Source organism: Pterocles gutturalis, unplaced genomic scaffold (assembly GCF_000699245.1).
Source record: "Pterocles gutturalis isolate BGI_N339 unplaced genomic scaffold, ASM69924v1 scaffold27463, whole genome shotgun sequence".
Lineage (NCBI taxonomy): Eukaryota > Metazoa > Chordata > Aves > Pterocliformes > Pteroclidae > Pterocles > Pterocles gutturalis.
In genome coordinates this window covers 1-19,181 of record NW_010121271.1, presented here as the reverse complement: position 1 = coordinate 19,181, position 19,181 = coordinate 1, and the positions used below count along the sequence as shown (strand labels likewise).

The 19,181-nt window shown below is 37.9% G+C and overlaps 1 protein-coding gene across 1 annotated transcript in view; it reads right to left on the bottom strand.

Moving 5' to 3' along the window:
- The window catches only part of TMTC4 (transmembrane and tetratricopeptide repeat containing 4), a gene marked incomplete at both ends in the record, with an annotated part of 19,507 nt that extends 2,543 nt beyond the window's left edge, over positions 1-16,964 (bottom strand). Inside the window, 6 exons of the mRNA XM_010077195.1 lie at positions 7,673-7,806; positions 7,882-8,051; positions 9,747-9,949; positions 10,733-10,894; positions 14,705-14,797; positions 16,867-16,964. Coding sequence (XP_010075497.1) covers positions 7,673-7,806; positions 7,882-8,051; positions 9,747-9,949; positions 10,733-10,894; positions 14,705-14,797; positions 16,867-16,964 — 860 coding nt within the window. The remainder of the gene's footprint in view (positions 1-7,672; positions 7,807-7,881; positions 8,052-9,746; positions 9,950-10,732; positions 10,895-14,704; positions 14,798-16,866) is intronic.
- Between the last annotated feature and the right edge of the window lie 2,217 nt (positions 16,965-19,181).

Here is a 19,181-nt window from a genome sequence, read left to right as displayed (position 1 = left end):
ATTGCCCTGGGGTAAAAATGGATCAAACAGCATTTCTGAAATAAAAATCTGTGTGGCAACGATGTTGGAGACCTTGCCTGTTAAAAAGTCGAGAATGAAGGAAGGATCTAGAGCTTTGAGATACAGCTACAGGGAAGAAGAGGAATCATCTGAACTTATGACAAGGACTAGATAGGAATAAATATATTTCAGGACAAATCTGAGTTGGAAGACGTCTGAAATCCTACTTTAAGACAAATCCCAGAAGACTACATTACCTGGTCAAAGGAAGACTCAAGTTTAGAAATAACAGAAATGTACTGTGAATACTGACTCTTCAGACTTCTCAGCGACTAGATCAGGACTCATTATTTAAATTCCCTTACTCTTTGAAATTGAATTGTATATACTTCATCTAAAACACACACATATTGTAATTTCTTCCATAATTGGAAAATCCAATTTAATTTTTTTCAAAAACACTGCAGGAATTACTTCAGATTCAAGTACAAGCAGATAGGTTTGTAATGCATTTAGATAATTCTAGTTCAACTTCTATATTCAAAAAAGGATTTTACCGCATTTGTCTATCACAGGATAAATCCTCATTGTATTTGGCACAATACCCGAGACCTATTGATCTAGCACACACAATTATGTTTGAACTTCATTGTTATAATATTTAATAGTTGAATTCCATCTCTGTATGACTTGTGACTATGCAGTAACACACCATCAACAAATAAGAACATTTTCCATGCTTTCTAGAATGAGTGAAAAGGTCGTTTCACTGGTTTTACAGACAGCAAAGATGCTTTAAAGCTTACTAACCATACATAGAAGCAGCTCCTCAGGATGCAAGATAAAAAATAGCACACAAATTTATATATTCTATAAAAGCAGTTCTAGCAGTGTGCTGGTTTTGGCTGGGATAGAGCACACACAGCTTCCAAGAAAAAAAAATAATCCAGGCCATTCTTTTATACATTCATAAAAATATGACAAGGTCCATGCCAAAGAAGGAACAGAACACAGGAATCAAGACATAGCCATTCATAAAGATCAGTTGATGGTGTCAAAAACCCCACAGAATAGTATTGTTTTCCCAGGACTCATTAAAGTAAAAAGATACACCCTGAAAGATGTTTCTTAGGACTGAATACTATTTGTATATCTCTTCCAGAAATTTCTCAGCACACTATAGCATTTTTACCAAATCGCATTGCTCTGATTATATATGCTGAAGTTCACATACTCAAAATATATTCAGCGCAAATTAGGTTATTACACTTTGCTGTTTTACAGATAAAAGATATATCATGGCAAACCAGAAAAGGAAAGATTTCACTCAGTAATGTATATTATCCCTTAAAATTCCCGATTTCACATATCAATTTCAGCAAACAAGATTACATTAGCCTGATTCAATTATTTTCTTCAAGAATTTTTACAAAAGTTTTTGGTTTTTTTAATGCTTTACAAAAGTCATAAGAATTAATGACTGAGGACAGAGTATATGAGAAAAAACTTTGTATACACCAACCACTCAGTCTTTCACACGTCAGTTGTCTTATGTTAGGAAACAGCATTTCACTGTCTGATTCAGTTTTTCTCAGTTTTTAAAAACATGGAACCTCTTAATATCCATTTCTATCTCAAAAGCAGCAGCCCAAAAAAATATTTTTCTCATATAAACAGAATGGTGCAGGCTGTAGAAATGTGAGATATCAATTCTCTCAAGTGAAAAAGTCAAATGAAATATTAAGTGTACATTTTGTCAACTGAACTAAAAAGATGTACTATAGTCTGTAAAAACTGATAGCAAAGCTATTTAAATAAACCACTGGCACTTTTTATGGTCTATTTCTCTGTCCTCAGAAATAGCTTGTGTGAAAGGAAATTATGTTTCTACACAATAGTCCTGAAAATGAAGAGTTCCTTGTTCTATGTTGGTTTCCCAATTTCTCTTAAGTGAAATTGTAGCCTTAGTTCCTCTTCATATGGTGGTGTCAGAGAAGAAAGGAAGAAAAACTAACACAAACATATCAAAAGGACCCCTCAGCCTGCCACAAATGTTCAAGGACAAAACCAACTTTACAATGCATTACAATACGTAGTAACATCCTGCTCTTAAGAACAGAGTTAGCAAAGGATTTCCAGGCACGCACAGTCATTTGAGACGTGCAGGTGACTTTTGCCATGTCTTGAACTTCACTGGCCATGACAGAGAGATGCCAAGTTCAGCCTCTAGCTCTGCTCCCCCAAACCAGGCTGACAATAGCCATCTGCCCTCTGCTAAGCGCAAAGCTGTAACTCTCCTTGACTTCTCCTATGACCCCTACCTGCACAACATGGGGACGCAAGTACTTTCTATGGGCAGGAAGAACCTGGCCTTTAAAAATGAGGGGCCATTGTAATGTTTTAAATGTTGTCTCTAGAGATGCGGTGGTTCTGCCTTTAACAGGATGTCCTGGTTTCAGCTGAGACAGAGTTAACTTTCTTCATAGTAGCTAGTGAGAGGCTATGTTTTGGATTTGTGCTGAGGAGAAGCCTGATAACATACTGATGTTTATAAATGTTGTCAGGTCAGTCAACAACTTTTCAACTTCTCTGCTGTGCCAGCATCTGCAGACACAGGAGAAGCTGGAAGGGAGCACAGCCCCAATTACTAGCCTACGATCTGACGTTAAGTTTAGGACTGAGACCCAAATGGGCCAATGGCATATTCCATATCATGCACGTCATGCCTGGTATATAGGTGAGGCTCTGTCTGGAAGCTATCTCCCTTGCTCCAGGTTGTCTCCCTCTGGGTCACCCCTCTCTCAGGGTCATCTTGGTCTCTCAGACATTCAGGCTCTTGTCTCTCTTCTGGGATTGTGGTTTCAGGACTCTCCCTGCTCCGCAATCATTAGCCAGGAATGGGCTGAGCCTTGGTCATCAGGTGGTGAGCAATATCACTGTGTATCACTCATTTGTATATTTGTATATGTTATTATTATCATTATTATTATTTCCAATATTATTGTAGTTTAATTATTAAATTGTTTGTTGATTGAGTCTTCTTTTCCCTTTACCTCTTTAATTCTCTCCCTCATCCCCAGGAGGGGGGCAGGTGAGTGAGCAGAGTTGTACTGTTTTGCTGCCAGTCAGCGTAAAACTACAACACAGGCATAGTGCATGCCAACCTGCGCAAAAGGATTTTCCTTTCCCGATTAAACATTTAAGAGCAGACATAGCATTTCGTTACTAAATGATTAAAGATAGATAATAACTGGAAATGACATATTGATAAAGGAGCCTGTGGGCATACTGCAATCTCAAACAGGTAATGACCTTGCAGCAGTAGCTCCAAAGGAACATTTCTCAGGCATGTGTAACACCACAGTATTCTCCAAAATCCGGGCAATTAGGTAAAAATACCTGAGGAGAGAACCCAGCTGAACTCAACAGACGTGTTGTTTAAAGTTAACATAACCATGGCACCTAGCCAAAGAATCACCTCTGTGTGTTTGTCAGTTTGTAATACCTCAGTTGGTCTAAGAAGCCAGTATAAAAAAAGCAAAAGCACTGTATATTATTCTATGCTAGACACACACAGTGCTTGAACTCTTAAGGTCTTAAATGTGCACACACATTTAAATGAGGAAAAGACAAAAAAATTATATTTCCCTGTACATAAACAAAATTAATGTCAAAACAATTTTTTGGTTTTTATTCCTCAAAGCAGTATAGGAAGAAATAGAAATGTAGTATCATCTTCTAGGACGTACACTCCCTCAGTTGTACTGTTATCAGCTATTTTATTCTCTCTTCCTAGCTGCTTATAATCACCTTTTCAGCAGATATGAACATTTGCTGAGAAGGATGGAAGCAAAGCACAGATGTCAACGTTTCTACAGAAACATGCAGATGCTTCTGTTCAATGCCAGCTTCTTTCATGAAACACTCCTTCCTCTACTACGGAAATTCTGTTTTCTAAATAATAATAGAACAGAACCTTTTTGATCTTCACAATTTGGTTTGTGCAGCTAATGTTAGCTAAGGGCTCTCCTGCATGACTGTGCTTCTATACAAAAAAATTGACACCTAAAATGGCATCCATGTGGCAAAACACTGCAGATAGTCCCTATAAACATAGCCCACAACACTTAATGTAAATTCTGCTGAAGATAATCCCCTTTCAATAAACAGCATGGAAAAGCATTCTCAATGTCTAAAGGAAAGGCTCTCTAGATCAGCTTCATAAATCCTTAAACAGCAGTAAATCTAGTTCTGTCACCAAGAGGTCTTACAAGATCTTTTGAGAAGGTATAGAAACTAATCTCACAAACCCTGTTGTACATTTTCAGTATTAGCATAGCTTGTCTTTGAGAAACTTGTATCTTAATAATTACATTTTGCATAAACTGAAGTATAAAGTTACTACCCATTTGTATGTCAAGGCAGACTGGTTAGTAACACATTCTGTTTGGAGTATCATAACTGCCTTGCTTATTATTACAGAAAAGTTACTACTGAAAGGGCTCAGAAAAGTTACTACTGAAAGGGCTTTTAAAAAAATGTTTATTAATTTCTATCCTGTAAAGAAAAGCCAGTAGCAAGGAGATTCTGTACAGATAACATACATAATATTAACAATTTACAATAATTTAAATGTAGTTATTTCAAATCTAGGAAAACAAAAATGATGGCTATTTCCCGTGTATTTAACAATGCAATTGCAAATTTTATTTAGATAATCAGTTAGAGAAAGTCAATACAGAATAAAAACGATCTCCATATTCTTGAAAACTGCCATGGCTTTGCTGAAAGCTGAGAAAATATAAATTGGCACTTCCAACAGTAACTTATCACATGGCAAAAAAAGGCAGTAAAATGACCATTTTTGTGACTAATCTTTACAATTAAAAGAAACAATGTGCAATGACCTCAGAACGTGAGGAGCCATACAGCAATGTCTAGTAATAGTGACCACCAGTAAGGCAAGAGCAGAAATCTCACATAGCCTTATGCATCTACATTTGCTGTAGTTATCAGGACTTCTTTTATCATCAGTGGAGAGAAAGACATAGATCTAGGGTGCACTCCTTCTGGCCTACGTCAGTCATTTAGTCCGAGGAGATGATGAACCATGTGCTAAAAGGGACAGGTTCTCCTCCCCAGTAATAAAGGGAGCCTGGCTGACTCGCTCCGATGTAGATGTCTAAAGCTAAGGGGATATAAATCCAATCCAGTAGTCTGATATGGTGAAACAGTAGTTAGGCTTTTGTTGTAGTCTGCAATTAGATATTCCAGTACTTCAACAAAGCACTCCAGGATTAACTTGCAACACGACGACATCAAATGAAAAGATGCCAAATAGGATCCAGTGAGCCTTTTAAGCCACTTGCACTGAAATATTCAAAATAGTTAAAATCTTCGTAATTTCAATTTGGTAACTGATTATTTCCAATAAAAGTTAAAATCACTGGGCAACATTTACAAAAGTTGATCCTAAATTTCATCCTTTTGAGCCAGATGCATTCATCACTCAAGAGGGTAGATTCAGTACTATGCCACATTGATTTAATGCAGTTTCCACACCTCTACCTAAAGGGATGTTTAAAGAAGATGAGTCTCGAAATTGGAGAAGGCACTGCCATAACTACTTGTTACTTAGAATTAAGGTAAGCTTACTTTACACTCTTCACATACAGACAATTTGGAACTGAAAAGAGCTGTATCATAAACATGAACTGGGAACTGCAGCTTTTGTTGCTAGTTGGGAGGAGACACCTGGAGATTCTGGGACCCTGCTGCATAAGAGAAGTAAAGCATGACCATGTTACACATATTACAGATGTTCCAAGAGCAACAAGAAAAAGCTATTATCTGTGTTCCACCTTTTGGACTGCATCAGCCTCCCACTGAAATAAGTGGGCCACTGAAAGTCCTGTGCAGTCCTTTTTAAAGAAAGTCTGCAATTTCAAGACAACAACAAAGGATCAGAACAGAACCTAGTTCCAATTTTTACATTTACCTTTGCCAAAATTGAGTAAATATAGCTGAGTCCAAAAAGAAATTAAAAGAGATGAGCTCTCATGCATGGACTCGCTAATGCTGTTGCCTAGAAAAGTTCCCTACTACTGTGATTTCAAAGTTACTCCTTTAGCAAAATTGGAATGTGAGCCTAAAAACCTGTCCCTGTTCCCATCATCATGCTTTCCATTTGCGCAAGCTGTCACTAGCAGCAGTAAAGCTCAGGCATGTCTACACGGACCAATGTTGACAAACACAAGCTCATTTTCTCTGTACACTCATTGGCTTCGAACCAGCCACATTAGTTCGGTAGCTTGCACACAGCTTATCGGCTCAAGCACAGCACTGTGTGAACACAGCTACACAGCTTCCCAGCCAGACATGGCATGTGGCCAGGGAGCTTGGAGCACAGGCAAAGAGAGTGTGGATCTGTCTAAAGCACTCTTACCATGGCAGATGGATGGAGCTACACACAAAGAAACAGACTGCATTTGCTCCATTTATAGTATGCGCTTGTCATCCAGAAGACAAGATACACTGAGGTCATAATTAAAAAGAAGATGGTTGCCTACCACTGCCACACAATAAAATACAACACCTCTTTCTCTATGTATTGAAATCTGAGATTATTGAAAGACACCACCATGCTGTAAATATTGGCCGTAAGTGCTTTTTACAGCTCACTGCTGCATACTTGTATTTCAGTACATACTAAGTTTATCACTCTTTTTGCAAAGCTGATCATTCACAGGTTTCTTTTTAAACTCTGTCTTGATCTGTATTGTCTAGATACCACTCTAGATTACAGAAATATAGTCTTTTAAAACATCAGTGTATTTTTATTGACAAGCTGCATATTCCTATTCTTAGGCTCTTTAAAGAGAGTCTCTGCTAAAATTCAGAGAGCATCAGGGCTCTGTGGTATGCTCCAACAGATCCAATTCTCAGCTATCAAAGGACTGCTGCGGAGGTCACCTCTACTGGCAGGCTATATTCAGTCTACTATGCCAAACACTGATGTTCAGCTCAGTGAAACATCCTATGCAGTCCCATCCTCTTCCTTGTTCCCTCACTAAGCCTTGCAGGGAATATTGCAGTTTTCCTCAGTGCCTGTGTCTGAAGACTAACCCATTCAGACACTTTAAAAGAGCAGAAGTGGGTGCAAAGATTTGAAACCCACGTCCTGCAATTACACTGATCATATGCTGCTTTGTCCCTTAGCTGTGTTGGCTCTATATACCACTGGAAGGTGCACAAAAAGGATTTTAAAAACATAGCATAGGCATTATTCAGGTGAATACACTGCTATAACTTACTTACTTTTGGTTCAGTATTTTATTGTAATAACTTGCAATTATATGCACAATTGTTTTAGTAGATTTTACTACCGCTACATCCAATTTGACTAGATGCCTTTCCTGACGTGTATTCCCCCTTTTCCCTCCCCTTCCCACTCCCACACCAAAGTTCTGAACTACAATATTATAATTTGCACTGTCTGGTATTTTGACTCTTCTACCACTGTAACTTAGGTGTCTGGCATGTCAATGTCATATTATTGCACCAAGCAAGGCTGTGAATAACACTGTACCACAACATTTTAACTATGCATAACACCTCTTCTAGTCCAAATTTCAAAACACTTTAAAAATAAAAGTCCACATGAATGACTTACTTTTGCATTCAGAGGGCACACGGACAGTGCACTCCTAAAAAGCTGTTCTTCTGACCTCCACTGACTGCTGCGGAGTGCACAGCGCATTACATTTATCAACAAGATTCCAAGTACTGCCACAGCAAGATTTTTTTAGAGACAAGTTAAGAAACAAATCATTCAATTGAAGCACTTAATCATCAACTTTACTGACTGTTTTGATAGTACCTTTTTCTTGGCTTGCTTACTCAAGAGACTAAATCCATATGTAAACAAAATACAATATCCGATACTGGGGAGGTAGATGACTCTCTCTGCAATAACAAATCCTACTCGGAAGAACAGGTTACTTGCAGGAAGAAAAGGGATAATAAGAAATCCAAGTCCCAGTGTAAGAATTCTGCAAACAAGAAACAGATTCTCAAATTAACCACAAATCTTAACAAAAGTAGTATGTTATAGTATATGTGAAGTTCCACTTCATAAACTTTATTTAAAATTGTAGAAGGATGTGTGCATGGAATGGGGCATTCAAAAGCAGCCTCTGAGAGCTACATAACAAAATTAGATTTTTCTGTAATTTTTTGACATTTCATTACATCAGGCACTTTTAAAAGCCTAGCTATAATTTCCAGAAAAGCAATGCTCATGTTTCCAGGCCAGAAAATAGCCCCATTACACATTAAATACGTAATTCCTATTTAAAATACACAAGCAGGAGAAGTAATGGTAAAAGCTACCTGTCTATGTTTGTAACTAGTAAGACAGTAACAGGGGAAAAATATAGGTCATTGTTAAAGAAGAAACTTAGGTACATGTCCTACCAAGACAGTGTTCTCTTTCCTAACAAACACATCTATAGTAGAATCCATTGTGCTTAACCACCTTAAAGTTAGTCACCTATGCTCTTTTGATAGTCAGCAGAGAGAGGCACTTCTCGGGGGCAGTTTGTCCTCCTTGTTTTAGGTATCTATGTTAGGATGAGTAATCCTCAGCAGGTAACTCTTTATGAGCTCTTTATACAGAGCTTAGACAACTGAGACTAGGTACCTTGCACAGCTGACATAATATGAAAATGAATAAGAATCCCAGGTCTGTGTCAGGTGTTTTGTTATAAAGGCCACAGGCATGGTAGTTTTCTACTCTAATTTATTACAAGTAAATATCTGTACTGTAATGTGTCCTCTTACTCTTTTCTCCTCCCCAAGAGTCCTGGTCCTTCACTACACTTTTTGTCTTTACTTTTTACTAAAAAATTGTTCATCAATATAGGCTTAGTATTGTTTATACTAGAAAGTATGACATCACTTGTAGCAAGAAATCCACCTCTCTCCAAGATTATTTTACCCATGCAAATGAGCATGGGAACAATGGAAAGGAAGGCAGGTGGGATGTTAACATTTGACAGGACAAGGGGGGAAGAGATGAAATGACAGAATAACACAGAAAAGAAAGAGAAAATATTCAGCACTCTGAACAACAGAATGACCTCATTGTGATTGAGCTGTTGAAAAATTTTAAAGAACTGAGAAATTAATTATATATAAAATCCATGGGAACACACCCTGGAAAGTAAAACAGAATAGTTAACAACATTTTTTTTCAGTTCCTTTGGGTAAAGTACAAGCTGTTTCCTCATACCATTGGTCACCATTTTATTTTCTAATTGTATGGCCACGGCCAGCATTTCTGCCTCCTTTAAAGGCACATCTCCTCTCTCTCTCATTATCAGGAGAAGATAAAAGGAGATGATGACTAGTAAGAAGTAGGGCCAACAACATACATCAATTCCTACTCTGTTCTGAGCAGAGATTACTTTTTACCACCCACACTGTTAAGGATCTCAAAATGCCATTTCAGGAGAAAAATAAAGCAGCCATCCATACCTCCTCCTCCAACTCTGTTTCCCACTAGTCAGTGTACAGTGATAGGCCCAAACTGGGATAAAACTGTAATGACAGCTATAAATATTTATTTGAACTGCATTTGCTAGACACTGGTTCCATTGAATTGTTAAAATTATAAGTAGCAGATTTAACAAAATAATACTGTACTCAAGTTAGCCAGGCATTTAAAATTCATCACTGTCTCTTACCTTCTCTTATGGCTGTCTTCTGAGCACAGAGCTTGGCATATCAGACCAATTAGGCAGAACCAAAGTGCTGCTAGTGCAATTATCCTCCAGTCGCTGACGGATTTAATGAGGGGTATGCAGCCCATTGACCAATCAAAACACAGCCACCAGGGACACAACAGCAACCATGCATTCAATGAATAGTAGTAATTATAGTTTATAGCCTGTCCGTCAAAAAGAAAACAAACATTTATTTTATACTAAATGTAAGGGGCGAGGGGGGCAGGGGGGCAACTTTAGTTCGTCTCTCTGCTATAATTTCCGTTATTGTAAAATGTATCTTATACAATAAAGAGGCCTTAAATACTGTTAGACTACAACTACTTACATATCCATTCATTTTACAGCTGTTTCATTTTTTTTTTTTTTAAACATAGCTAGGTGGCTCCCCTATTCAGAGCAGGGCAATGCAATTCTGTGCTGTCCAGCCAATATCCACACGTCAAAAAAAATCTCCAACAATAGGAGAAAATGGCAAAAGACAGCACCCACTGTCTTCATCTTTCATTCTCCATCTTCAGAAAGAGCTTTAATGCAGCCAGAGGTATAAAGCCTAGACATACTCCAAATGCACCAGACCAGAACTTCATACTATTTTCTTCAATTGTGAAAGAACAGATGAAGAGTCAAAAACAGTCTGTGGAAAAGGGATGAAGCCGAGCAAAAGCTAAAACCTTGCATGCATGGGAAAAGTAGTGAGTAAATGGAAATGTAGTCCAATGTGTGCAGCACATGCCAAACTGAATACAAAGAATATACAAGGTATGCTATTTTTAAAAATTGCAGAAAACCATCACAGCAGCAGAAGGGAAGGTGACTCATCACACATCTTGAAACGTAAAGACTGCCCACTTTACTGTTTCTTTGAAGCACAGAAAATAAAATTCAATTTGATGACAAAGACAAATGTTCTGAGTTGGCCAGAAAAAACCAACTTCATAACTTACTCTCACAAACAGACTGTCTGCAAATGAAGCTGGGTTGTCTACTTCAGTGAAAGCCGGTGGCCCTGTGCCCATAATCCTCCAGCGTATATAAAGTATACTGGCCCCTCCAGAGATCAGAAGAGTTATCCTGAAAAGCAGCCCCCTTTTTAACAGCCCAGCATTCTACAGGAAAGAAAGCAACAAAAAAACCTCATATAAAAACATTGTTTTGTTCTCTTCCCCCCTACATTTACATCCCTTTCACCACCATCTCAGAAAGAAGAGGCTATTCGAGTTGACATTTTTCTTATTTTGGATTTACTAGAAAGCTCTCAAACTCTATTATGCTTTCATTGGCTAACTGTAAAATACTTTTTGTAAACATTTCCATCTCTTTCTCAATCAGAAAACTTTATCATTCAAGAAGTCTCTCTTCTACAAATCCTCACTAACTCTGTAGTTGATGTAATTTTACACAGCAATTTCTGATAGGGAATTTGAGCAGAATACAGCCTGTTAGTATACAGCATATTAAATTGATCTATCCTTTATGTTTAAAATGGAGGATGATTACTTTGTGAACTTTGTTTTAAATAGCTACATCTAGTTGACCGCTTTTCACATAAAGTTTTGTCCACTTAAGTCTCTTTAGAGGTAAAATTACATGACTGAATACAACAAGAAAACCGCAAAGTTAGAAACTGGGAGGAATGAAAAGTCAAATTAAAATTTTGACAATCACTAGCTTGATTACAAAGGTAACGACAGACAGGCACCCAAAGCATTTCAGTCAGGCTAAAATTACTCAAGATCTACAAAAAATTGTGTTTTATCTACATTAACTCAGTTGATTTACATTACATATTTTATAAATACACACTTTAGTGTCTAAAGAAGGCAATTCACACAAAACAGAGAGAAGTAATGTAATAGAAGCTAAATTTGACACACTTTCCCATTTTTGTAAAGTATAACACATTTTCTCCAGGCACTCATTAGTTTCATAAATGAAAATAAAAACACTCTGTACTGTAGAGGTTCTTCAAGCTTCACCAGTAGAGACTGGAAACAGGATCATCAGTAACTACAATATCCCTGTCACAGCTTCAAGATGCAAATCCAAGCTTCCAACACCCTACCCAGCTGGCAAATGGTAACTCAAATAGGAAATGAAGAGCTGCCTTAGAGCTGTCTGAAACCTGATGGCTGACATTATTCTACACAGCCTCAACAAGTCTTTAGAGAAGCAGAAGACAGAAGATGAGAGTTTCTCTGAAATGGGAGATCGTTTGGGCCACTTCCGTTTCCATTCTACACATCTGAAGGTGAAAGTCTTGGTAAACTATGGATTTTTACATGGAAGAGTTGACTGGCTCCTAAAAAAATATGGTCATGTGATCTTCAGTATTAGTTTTCCTTTATTCCTACCTTCCTCCCTTAGTCTGATATGCTTCTATTACCTGTAAAAACCTACCTGATAGTTATACCTGATCAGTTCTATGTCCTCCACGGGAGCTGGCACACTGATTATTATCACCTATTATTGCAATATGCTGATTAGCAGCCACCACCATAATTACTTAGGAGATCAATATTAGTTATTTCTGAAGACCAAAAAAAAAAAAATGTCGGCTTACTACACAAGGACAGACATTCAACACTGCCCTGGCTGAAGATATTTATTCTCTAAAATTATAGAAAAGTTAAGTTTAAAAGCAATATTCAGACGGGCTTTTAATATTTGTAATTGACAACGGAGCCATTATACAATATTTAGCTGAATGCCTAAGGACAAACAAGTTTGTAATGTTGATTTTACATATGTTAGCCTTTGTGGTCAAATGGTTACTTCCAATTTACAAATGTCAGTAACCAAAGTCACTACAATGAGGATTTCAGGAAAACCATTCTTAAAAACTGTTTTTGGAAGAGAATTGTGCTATGAAGAAAAACCATATAGTGACAATTTGTAACTGCCTTATGACTGAGTAACTGCACGAAACCTCTCATCCCAGACTTCATTTAATTTAACATCACATGCAGCTTCTTAAAGGCCAGATTTCACAAATCACCACAAAATCTTGTACTATGCAGAATTTAACAAGTGGAAGAAGTATTATTGTACCATCTTTGATTTAGTTAACCGAAATCTGGCATGAAACTGAAACCTGTCTCAATCGAGAAGAAAAAAAATTCTGCAAGGAAGAGAATTTAAGACCTGCCTTTCAAAAAAACAAACCAAAAAAATTCAAGATACACTTCCACGAAAAGAGCAGAACAGATTTTTGTAAGTGGCAGGAGCTAAAATTAATTACTTCTATTAAAAGAAGAAGAAAAAAAAAGGCACATTTGATGTTTTCTTAACCCAGACAGAACTGTTTAAAAGTCACAGAATGGAAGCATAATGCTTTGAGCTCTTCACACTTAAAGAACAATCCTACAAAAATGCTTGACTCTGACACATTTCACAGAATCATAGAATTGTTTGGTTTGGAAAGGACCCTCAAAGATCATCTAGTCCAACCCCCCCCGGCCATGGGGAGGGACATTTTTCACTAGATCAGGTTGCTCAAAGCCCCATCCAACCTGACCTTGAACCACCTCCAGGGACGGGGCATCCTCAACACCAGGCAACCTGTTCCAGTGTCTCACCACCCTCATTGTAAAGAATTTATTCCTTATATCCAATCTAAATCTACCCTCTTTCAGTTTAAGACCATTGCCCCTTGTCCTGTCACTACAGGCTCTGGTAAAAAGTCCCTCTCCATCTTTCTTATAAGCATTTTTATATATTGAAAGGCCACAATAAGGTCTCACCAAAGCCATCTCTTTTCCAGGCTAAACAACCCCAACTCTCTCAGCCTTTCTTCACAGGAGATGTGTTTCAGCCCTCTGACCATTTTGTCACCCTCCTCTGGACCTGCTCTAACAGGTCCATAGCTTTCATCCAGCCCAGAACTGGATGCAGTACTCCAAGTGGGGTCTCACGAGTACAGAGTAGAGGGGAAAATCACCTCCCTTGATCTGTCATCCACGCTTCTTTTATATGCAGCCGTTGGTTACAGTTGGCTTTCTGGGCTGCAAGCACACATTGCAGGCTCATATGCAATTTTTCATCCACAAGTGTCCTCAAGTCCTTCTCCACAGGGCTGCTCTCAATCCATTCATCCCCCAGCCTGTATTGATATTGGGGATTGCTCTGACCCAGGTGCAGGACCTTGCACTTGGCCTTGCTGAACTTCATGAGGTTCACATGGGCCCACAAGCTTGCCAAGGTCCCTCTGGATGGCATCCCTTCCCTCAAGAGTATCAGCTGCACCACTCATAGCCTGGTGCCATCTGCAAACTTGCCGAGGGCGCACTCAGTCCCACTACCTATGTCATTGATGAAGATATTAAATAGTATTGGTCCACGTATGGATCCTTGAGGGACACCACTCGTTATGGTTTCCACTCAGACACTCAGCTATCAGTGCTTACGTATTTTTTCTTTCAAACTCCCAAGCTACTAGGAACTGTCTCTTGTTTGTTAATTTGTACTCTGAAGAAAACAGTGTAATACTTTAGTGGGATTAGCAAAGTAGACATAATAATTTTTATGTACATTTTCAAACGTCTATCTTATTTAGAATCTGAATAAATATTTTTCTCTTTACTTTGACCAAACTGTGTTAAACCACGATGTCAGGTGTACACCTACTAACCCCGGAGAACTTGTTGGATCAGTCAGTCAGCTCTTCCACACCATATTTTTAAAATACTGTTGAGAGAAGTGTCGAATGGATTTCTCTATCCAAAGCAATTCTAATGCTATCCTGTTACTACTCATGTTGCTGCAAAGATGTAATCGCGCATTCCCCTAATAGACTGAGTGAAAATACCTCTTTTTTTTTTTTCAATTCTCAAAAACAACAAAACTGTCAGGAGTTGTATCCTTGTCTTTTAGTACATGACTGTCTGAATGGCCAGAATGAACAAAACTTGAGGACTCACCTCCGACGACTTGTCTTTATGTAGTAACTTTTGAATAAGCTCCAACACATTTAGCTTGTTAATTACCAGTGCATCAAACACTGCATTCAAACCCTAAGCAACCAAGAGAAAAATAAGAGCATAAGATGGAGCAACTAACGACAAATATTTTTTAAATACGTCTTAAATTCCACTTCTGCCATGACTTATTGTACATCTGAATTCGGATTCCAAACAAGTAGAGAGATACGTTGGTAGTAATGATAGCAGAATGGTAAATTAAGAACCTGAGCTCAGATGAGTAGAATATCATGTTACTGTAATGGGGATTCTCCTGCTACATGGAATAACCCCTCGGGGAATACCATATAGCAGCAAGCTACACTCCAAATGCATGGTCACAACAGTGTTGTTTTTTGTCTTCTTTCACAGATGTTCTACAGTGTAAATGCTGCAGTCAAAAGGCAAGGTTTCTGTCAGTAAGGTGGAGTTTCTTTAAGCCTTCTACTTATTTTCTGCTGTGCAGCATGGTATCTTTTGACTGTCAGGTTTCAGAAATACTGTTTTTAAAGGGTACATAAATTGTCACAACACACAAAGGCTCAGAAAGATTAAACAGAGGTATCAGGCTTGTTTCTTTTAATTACACCAATATACACAGTGGAAGATGCTGACAAAAAAATCAGAGTTCTATGTTACATCAGCCATGACATGTAAAACTAGAGCACATTCAGTGCTTTGCAGGACTACATTTGCACATGCTACCCCCAAAAAAGCAACCACAATATAACTAGGGGTAATTCTGTTGAGGTGACCAGCAAAATCTAACTTTAACATTTTCCCTTCAATGCTTCAGCAATCACCAACTATGACAATCCTTGAATATTTAGCCTATATCCTAATAACATTGGAAATTACCTCAACATTCTAAAGACTGAATGGAAAAAAGGCAGTAAAAATAGTTTCAGGTGAGGAAAGAGTTAGGACACTGGGAGGCCACAAGTTACTTTCTAATAGTCAAAGGAAGAAGACAGAAGATAGGTTAGAGAGTGGCATGTTTCCATGTAGAAAGGCCACCTGGCAGTTAAAAGGCTTTTGGCTCACTTACATGGAGATAGGCAAGAATCCTGCTAAAAATATATATGCAGCCTACAAGCAATCTTTGTAACATGTGATTTATCCCTTTATCCCACTGACCTCTGCCCCTAAGCACAACAAATATAATTGCCCTAGCAATGCAATAGCAAGCAAATAAAAAACCCAGATCCAATAATAATTCTGTGTCTGCTAGCTCCAATAACTTCATACCACTAAAAGAAATAATCACACCATGTTTTAAGACAATTCCTTATATTTTCCTTACAGACAGCTTTGAAAAATACACCACTCTACAAACATCTATCAAAAAATAACATCGTAAAGCAAGAAGTTTTCTGTAATTTCTTCCCCCTTTTTTCCTAGCAAAGACACAAAGTTCTTGCTGCAAAGAATTCTTCTGATTCTGTTGCTTTATCTATGTCAGTTAAAGCTATAAATTGGATTTGTTTATAAAGATACATGGCTATATAACAGGTAAAAATCACAGATGTAGTATTTCAGGTGGCTGATTTGGTCACCTAGCATCTTCACTGAAGTAATAAAAAGCAAGAGCACAACGAATATGAACAGTAACTATATCTGTTTGCATAGACAGATCCTTAAATAAGGAACAGAAGGAAGAGATTCAGTATTAGAAATGCATAAACAATGGCCCTACTTCTAATTACACTGTTCACAAAAGCAAGAGGGCGGAGCTTTTAAAAATGCTCTCCTCCAGTTATGTCTTTGTTCATAAGCCTTCAATAAGAGTTTTGTAGGCCCCCTGTCTCGACAATTACATTCAAAACCAAGGCCAACTAACATGATATGCATTGAAACTAAGACTGTAAATATTTAAATTTTGCAAGACTTTAACAGATACATGCAACCTGCTTACAAAAAATAAAATGAAGAATTCTAACAGATTGGCAGGGATACGATCAAGACAGATCTACTAGAATACTGTTTTTGTCATTAACTAGTTTTCTGAACAGAACAAAAAGCTGTGCATGCAATTAGCTGTGGAGAAGATTAACCTTTGTAGGTTTTACAGCTGCACCTGACAGATGCAGAGGTCAAAATTCAGTCAATAAGAGGATTCTTACCAGTATTGTAATTCCTTGTTCTTTGCACAGCATGGCTACTGCACCTAGGATAACACTCACCAGCACCCAGAATATAGAAAAATTATGTCCTTCCTTATCTGTCAAAATAAAGCATGCCATAACATTAGGTATATACATTTAAAGGTCAAATTAGAAATCCAAGTTAAAATTAGAATTTTAAAAGCATACAGTACTTAATCTCACAATCTTTTCTGTCAGTCAAGGTCTGGATACACGGACTTGAAAAGCATAGGGCACCTCCTGCAATGTGCTGGCATTTGTCCTTTTATTGCAGTCATTTTCTGTTCTCAGAGACATGAGAAATCTCCTGGTTTGCTAGACGTTTTAGCCAGACTAATTAGAATGGCAGAAGCTTTACACAGTTTCCCCAATTCATCATCTGCAAAGTTTAATTCCCAATATTTAGACACATTTATCATCCTTAGCTAGAGCTCTGTCATTACTGGCTACTGTCTTCCAAGCTACTATAAGAACAAGAAATTATTTCTAATGGTTACACATGAAATGTCACATGCACAAACTGTTTTAACTGTAGCCTTCTCTACAAAGGTACAATGAGCTGCTTCTCCAGGGCTGCTGCATTTAGCAAGTACCTCATGTCATTTCATTAACACTGCAATGGAATGCCATAGAGCTCAAAAATTTCAGCATCTGAGCAGAGAAGCAGTTAGTTCTTGTACTCGGGAAGCAGTTTTACAGTAGGGTGAGGAACTCTGGGGTTAAGAGATCAAGAGTAACTACAGCATCTACTCAAAGAATGAGTCTTTAAAGAGTGCACCATGTAGCCAATTTTGGGTACTACAAGCAGGCATTTCTGAGATTAATATAACAATAAGCCCTACTTCAGCCAAGGTACTATCACACACACAGTACATAGGTACTTCACATAAAAACATATCTGTCACAACCTCTACTCCACAGGTGCAAGCAACAGAGGGAAGCACTCAGCTCATTCAGAAGCAGTTTCTTGATTCAAGCAACATGGGCTCACAAGAATTAATCTTTGACTTGGCATGTGAAAAAACAAAGTTGAACTCTATTTTCGTTGTTGGAATCCCTTTCCTACTTTCCCTGATCTCTAGAGCAGTTCTTCCCTACTGCTAATACAGGTCTGACCCTCAGTACTTAAACAGATCTGCAATAATGGTCTATGGAAAGGGTAAATGGCAGAATTAAGATTATTTCACCAGAAGTAGGAACCTCCACCTGAGCTAGTATACTAGCTTCCTTTCTAACTGGTTGAGAGAAGGGGACACCTTTAGGGATTAAGTTTCATAATTAAATGCAGTTGTCCACCTTTCAGAGAAGTAGCTCTCTCTTCACTGTTTATAATGTTGGATCAGATAGAAAACGTAACAAGTGTGAAAAGGATCCGCTGACATTGGCCTCTTCTCTCATTTTGAAGCAGACTACTTTTGTGGCAGAGAACAGAAGTTTTCATAAAAATATGTGGAAGAACAGGTTCTGAAATTGCTTCTAGCACTTCTTACCTAAGACTTAAAGCTTCAACAGAGTGAATATTAAAATGTTTGAGATTCATCACTGCAAAACCTACTAGGCATTTGTTCCTTCTCCCTCCACTTCACATTACGTCCTCACAGGTGAGGTAAGTCTTAACATCAGAGGTGTAGATGTTATAAAGTTAAAAGAAAGCCTTCTGAAGGAAAGAAGTCATATATATACTTCAACAATACCAAAACAAAACATGGAAATACAAAATACGTAAAGACTACAGAAACATTGCAACTGAAAAAAAAAACCACAACAATGCAATGAGGAAACTCCAATTCACATCAGTTATACTGAAGAACAACTGAGGGTTGCAACTCATGGAAGAAGTGGCTTCAAAATTTGTTCTAAGAGTATTGCTAAAAATAAAAGGAATCTGTCCTAAATACATCTCTTGAAGGAGCTCTTCAGACTGCAATACAACAGACTGTTCAGCCAGTTCTTGAAATTCTGTTTTAGTTTGTTTGCTTTTTTTTTTTCTTTTTAGTGTAGAAATAAACTAGCTGAGAGAATGCAAAGGTGGAAGGCCAACTAATCGACTGTGTTCACAAAATGACAATCACTCTTAATAAGGGTAAAAGGGAGAACAGTGAAAAAAGCCAATGGACTTCACTAAGTTTACTGAAGCATACATTCTTCAACCAAGAGACTACTTCTTCCCAGAACCCAATTCCGCTGGCAAGAAGTCAGGACAATGAAGCACTTCTCAGAGAAGCAGTATTCAGTAGACAAACTATATTAACACACAGGATTGTGGGAAGTATATATAGAATCATAAAGGTTGG